Source organism: Camelus bactrianus, chromosome 16, assembly GCF_048773025.1.
Source record: "Camelus bactrianus isolate YW-2024 breed Bactrian camel chromosome 16, ASM4877302v1, whole genome shotgun sequence".
NCBI lineage: Eukaryota > Metazoa > Chordata > Mammalia > Artiodactyla > Camelidae > Camelus > Camelus bactrianus.
The window spans coordinates 29,796,506-29,802,505 of NC_133554.1; the positions used below are offsets into that span (position 1 = coordinate 29,796,506).

The 6,000-nt window shown below is 47.6% G+C and overlaps 1 protein-coding gene across 1 annotated transcript; it reads right to left on the reverse strand.

The window, feature by feature from the left end:
- Window positions 1–2,763: 2,763 nt before the first annotated feature.
- Window positions 2,764–5,409, reverse strand: EIF1 (eukaryotic translation initiation factor 1). Its single transcript, XM_010968035.3, has 4 exons — window positions 5,221–5,409; window positions 4,340–4,503; window positions 4,093–4,194; window positions 2,764–3,637 (listed from the first exon to the last, which is right to left on the reverse strand). The coding sequence occupies exons 1-4, from the start codon at window positions 5,249–5,251 to the stop codon at window positions 3,593–3,595; spliced, it is 342 nt and encodes a 113-aa protein (XP_010966337.1). The 5' UTR covers window positions 5,252–5,409; the 3' UTR covers window positions 2,764–3,592.
- Between the last annotated feature and the right edge of the window lie 591 nt (window positions 5,410–6,000).

The following is a 6,000-nucleotide window of genomic DNA, read 5'->3' on the forward strand; positions in this document are numbered from 1 at the left end:
CAGCTCATGACTGTTGCTAACCGTAGTTCAACTGTCCGTTTTTTTGCCTTTCAAGGCAGATCTAAAACTAGAATGGAAAATGCACTTACAAAAAATTTAAAGTCATAATGTTACTATCTTTCTTTAAGCAGTTTGCAGATCACGATAGGAGGTCTGCTAACTTTATGCTCCAAATCGGTGCTTCTTAAACTTTGTTAATGAAGATTGTTAAAATGAAGATTGATTCAGTAAGTCTGGGGTGGGGTTGAAATTCTGCACATCTAACAAGCTCCCAGCTGAGGCTGAGCAGAGGGGTCTTTAGTCCTGTCTCCAGGGTGGACCTGGGAACCTAGCTAAGTTGCAATCTCCCTGCACCTGACTTGGTTCTGTGTTTGGTTTCACAGAAATGGAGTGAGAATCAATGAGTTGACACACACACAGAATGACTGCATGTTTATGCTCCCACGTTAAGTTTTCAGCCTCTGTGTTTTCTGTGCTTCCTGTTTTCAACCAATTGTCCGTTCTGGGTATAAATTAACCATAAAGGACTAAGGTTAAAGACATTTTAAACCTCACAACGATCTGATGGCTCCGGCTGGATGACGGCTAGCGCGGCGAGTGAGTCACGCACAGGCTTCTGAGCGCTGTGGAGTCTGGTCGCCGCGTGTGCACCTTCTGCCCAACACATGCTTGGTTTTAGAGATGATTTAAAATGTTTTAAATAGTTATTAATTTTAACAAATCGATATTGAAATAGGCATGGTTACTGCTTGTAGTGATGTGCCTGGAAAATCTTTGATAATCCCTGAGGCTTTGTAAGCATCAGGAGGAAGCCATGGACCAGTGATTCTTAACTCTTTTTGGGTAGTGGGCTCTTTTTTAAAAAGAATTTGATAAAAGCTATGGACAGTCTCAAAGAAAATGCACACCTCTACATTACATATGGTCAAAGTCTCAAGGGTTGGTTTCTCATGTGCTGATAATTAAGTTCTGAGCCCCAGTTACCCCTTTTTCAACCATCTTTAAATACAGTACTCTCGATTGTTTTCCCTGAAGTTTAGCTCTGATGATGCTTCTCTTGCCCCTGTTCCCTCAATAGCTCCCCATTAGCCACAGCAATGTTTCCCCAAGCGTGGTCTGTGGCCCTCCCGTAGGAACTGGCTGATTCTGGTTAAAGAGGCCAGTTCTTGGGCCCCGTATCAGGGCCTCTGGATCAGAATCTCTGGCCCTAAAGGCAGGGCTATTTCCTGGAATTTGTAGGCCTCTATAACATCCTTAAGAGGCGCCATCGCACCTCGTACCAAATGGGTAAAATACACCCACAGGCCAAAGAAACATACATTTTCTGCAACATTTTTGAAAAGATGTTTATAAATTTTACAATTCTAAGTTTTGTTAAAAAGAATTAATATTCTCCTTTCTCTAGAATCTTTTTAGCTAATACCCAGTCCTGCGAAACTAGGTGAGGTCTAGAATCTGTGAATTTTTAACAAGTTCCCCCAAGAACAGTGCATTTTGTGAATATTTGAATTGGGAGGATTTAACAGAGCCCGAGAGAAATTACACAAAGCCTCAGATTCTGTGCTAATTTTTAAATAATGTCTAGCTCCTTAAAAGTTAAGTTAGTCAAGGAGCTCTTGATTTCAAAGTAATAGTCAACAGTGAATAGCACCTGTGAACAGTGACTTTTTTTTTAATTAATTTTTTTTCATGAAGGAGGGAAGGAATTAGGTTCAATTATTTCTTAACGGAGGTACTGGGGATTGAACCCAGCACCTTACGCACGCTAAGCACACTCTCTACCACTGAGCTACACCCTCCCACCCAGTGAACTGTTTTTGATGCTGATGCCACAAGGGGGTTTGGCTTCCAGGTTGTTCTAGAAGCTCCTCTAAGCCCTTCTGCTGCAAATCTTGCTGACTTACCACCCGTTTTGAACAATGCCACTATGCTTGGAGCCAAGCAGTAAGTTCTGTGTCTACTGCACAGATCAGTTTTGTAGGACCTTATGTTATATAAGCCTCTGCCTCTGGGGTTAGAATCTTTTTTTCAGGGTAGTTACCGATTCAGCCTTTCAACAGCCCTCCTCTTCCACACACTTCACAGGCTGCATGCAGGTTGGCCTCCACAATTCACAATGTGGCTGGCAACAAAGAGGTAAGTGTTGATTCCTTACGACCATCCTCAGGGGTTTGAAGCCTGTATTTTAGGACCAGTTCATAATCCACATACTAGGTGAATTTTGTGTTTAACGTAATTGCCCCAGTAACAGGCTTTGATGCACTTCACTGTTGTCTTTTGTCAAGGGATGACCTCCCAAAATTAAATTTCAGCATCTCAAACACCTTAGTCGCTGAACTCTACAAATCTTCTCTAGAAAAAGTGCACACTTTTGTTACACCTTTCCTAGGGGTTTGTGAGTTAGATCAAGCGCCACACCACATTTATCCTTTTGTCACAGCCCTTTAAGACGAGAGTTTGTTACCGAGGGAACTGCAGTTTCCAACTGTGCTGTCATCTCAAGGCAAGTTCCTCCACAACCACTAAGTCACTTGGGCAGGGGGCCAAGTGTCTATCAGCCAAGTAGCACCTTCCTTCAGGACATCGATGAATGGGACAGCCTGCTCTGACTAAACGCTTACAGGGAGCGTGGAGGGACAAGCTCACTGAAGCTGCTCTTGGCTAAGACACTCAGGACCCAGCTGAACGGCAGGTGCAGACATTTCTGTGGTTCTCCCACATGTACGAGACTGACCATGGATTAAGCAGAATCTGCAAGTCAGATGTTTCTGAAAACAAGTTTTATTTAAATAAGGGTTTAAATACATTACATAACATTAAAACTGAAAGGGAAAAAAGAAAACAAAACCAAAACCAAAAACCAGTTTTACTTCACATGGCATTGGGCAGCTGTCGCTAGTAAGTTGCAAGCTCTACAGCTACGTGACTGACATCCGTTTGAAATTTGTTCCCTTGTCAAAAGTTTAACTCTGATAGAATGAGCCTCACATTCTAGTTTGGACATTGATTAGCTAGGATATGTCTGGTCAAAAAGACCTTGGTGGCAAGCCACACATCCTGTCACCTCGCTAGAGAGAAGGAAGCTGCTCTAAGCTCTGTCCAGCTGGTAGCGCTGGGGACACCAGGGGATCTTTCCCTGACAACCAAAGGCTCCCTCTAGCAGTGCAGCTGCTGCTGCCGCCTTACCCCATCCTCTCCTATCGGCTTCACGGAGGGCTGTTCAGGTGGTGACATTCTCTCAGGGCAGGGAACTCTGTGAAGGGACTGCCGAGGAGCTTCTGGCCAGACATAGCCGTCTGTGATCTTGGGGCTCTGGACTTGCCCGAAACATCACGTTATTGCTTTGTTTCAAGCTGGACACTGCCAGGCGCCTACTGCTTGACCTCTGTTTAAATGAGGGACTTCAAGACTAGACAGCATGGCTCTTTTCAGTTTATTGCATGAAGGAGTTACACTAGTCCAAGTTAAAAGCAGACCCCAAATGGTTACATCATACAAGCGGTGAGGTTTTTAAACTTGTGACAAGGGACAGAAGGGAAATTCTACTCATTGCAAGGAAATCCTCACTTAAGCTTCAGTGAGCCAAAAGCACTTAAAACCCATGAACCTTCAGCTGGTCGTCCTTAGCCAGTCCAATCTGCAAAAAAAAAACAGCAGTTTTAAAGACGGAATAGAGTTAAAGGCTCCATTTCTGACGACAACAATCCTGTCTTCCTGCTTCTACACTAGGCAAGAGCAGTCCCAGAGCCAAGATGCTCTCAACTCAGGATACTAAGTCAAACCACCAACGGTGTAACAGGATTTTATCACTTAGCAACAGCTAACCAGATAGCCTATTTTAGCACCTGTCTGCCAGCAACTTAAAACTGCATTGTTAAAGCAGTCCCATTCCAACAGTAAACTACAGGCAAATTCCTTTTGTCTTTCAAAACACATTTTGTCTATGAACTTCAAAACTCAACTGTTGTCTGGCTTAGCCTTACAAAACAAAATTCTATGTCCCCAGCAGAAACTGAGCAAACTAGGCAGGATCTGAGATTAGTTAGCCAGGGCAGAGGCACCAATGTACTATCAAGAAGTAACTGAACTCACCTCTACGAGGAACTGACATATGTTCTTGCGCTGGTCACCCTGTAGCTGAATCACTTCTCCATATTCCGGATGCTCAATTACAGTACCATTGCAGGCAAATTTCTGCAAAGACATTGCAACCAAAACAAATTAGGCCAAGAAACAGCTTTAAAGTAATAATCAAAGTAATCTTCCCTTTCAGGAGGTAATACAGCGCCCCCGTGTAGACAAGTCATACGATTTTCCTAAAATCTCCTTAAAAACCTACCTTCTTAAACGCCTTCACCAATTTCTTTTTATCGTAATCATCAGCGATCCCTTGGACAGTGGTAAGGGTTTTCCTGCCGTTTCTCTGTTGAATTCTTATATGGATATAATCTTCAGTGCCAGCAGGAAGCAGATCATCACCCTTACTTGCATCAGCAAAGGGGTCTGAGAAAAAAGGTCAAGCGCATTTAGAATTACCGTGCTCAGATGCCACTGTCACCCTCCCACTGGATCTTCTGCCTATGCAGAAACTGATACTGAAATCGTTAGGGCTTCAGTCAGATCTGGTATGTCCTTTGTTGGCTCTCCTGGAACAGGTCAGTCCGGGACAGCCAGCTTCCCCAACCCCGGAGAAAGCCTGGGCCTGCTGTCCCAGGCCCGCCCTCGGAAGCCGATCACGTGTCGGGGGAGCCAGGGCTGGCCCGCAGCGCCCCACCCGGCTGATGCAACCGGCCGGAACTCGAGCTCCGAGGCGGGGCCACGCTTCCCGCCCCATTGGCGAGCGCATTTGTCACTTAGGGCTGGCACCGCCTCCCCCTCCAAGCTCCGTGACAACGGCGTTGACGTAACGGACGTGACGCAGGGGTGGCGGGTGGGGCGGGTGTGGCCCTAAGGAACCTGGAGGCCATTAGTAAATGCGCCACCCGAAACGCCGGGTCCGCCCAAGGGCTGACCTCCCGCCCGCTCCTTCCGGTCGCTCTCAGGGGCCAACCACAAGGCCCAGGCCGCGGCGTCGCTGCCCGTAAGCCCAGATACCTTTCCCCTGCCAAAGTTTACGAAAACCTGGCACGCTTAGCAGCTTGCCAGGCCCTGTACGCGGGCCCAGAGAGCCCCACCGCCCCACCCGGGCCTTCATTCACTTGGGACCTTCCCGCGACCTACCGAAAGAGTGGAGGTTCTGGATAGCGGACATACGATACGATTCCTTTTCCTCGGTGGAAACGGCCTGCGGAAGGCGGCGGCGGGAGAAGGCGGGCAGGGGGGACGGAGCGTCGGGAAGCGAGGGGGCTCAAGGGGGAGGCTGCTGAGTCCTCGGCGGCGGCTCAGTGACTGGGGCGGAGGGGCGGTGCCTGTATTCACTTATATAGCCGCCCCTGTGACGCCAGCGCGCTGCCCTCACGTCCCGGCCCCACCCACGGCGTCGTGCTCCCTGCGACCGGGCGCCGCCGCTTCCAATTGGTCCGGGGGCCGGGATGCGGGACAGCGCTTGCGCAGGACCCGTGCGCCGCGGGAGGGCGTCCTATGGACCAGAGGAGAGGTGGAAGGGGGAGGGAAAAGTTGGTCCTCTTAGGCGCCTGCGCAGTGCTGGAGGAAGGCGTCTAGGCTGCGCGGAAAACTGGCCGAGGTTTTGGGCGCGCGTGCGCAGTATGTTCTCTGGCGCGTTCTTGATCCTGTTGCAGGAAAGAGGGTTTTCCTGGGCAGATTGGCACTTTTAGAGGGGATTTAAATACTGAGCCTCCCAAACAAGACAAATTCCCCCTGTCTCATACCCACCCAACTACCCACTCACTCCCTACTTTACAGATTATTTTCTTTATAGATTTAGGGCAGCACTTTTAAATAAAATCAACGTACAATAGCATAGCCATAACCTTAACTTAATCATTTAGATTACCTTATCACTTAGAGGAATCTAATCTAAAAATGGATTGATCTACTTTA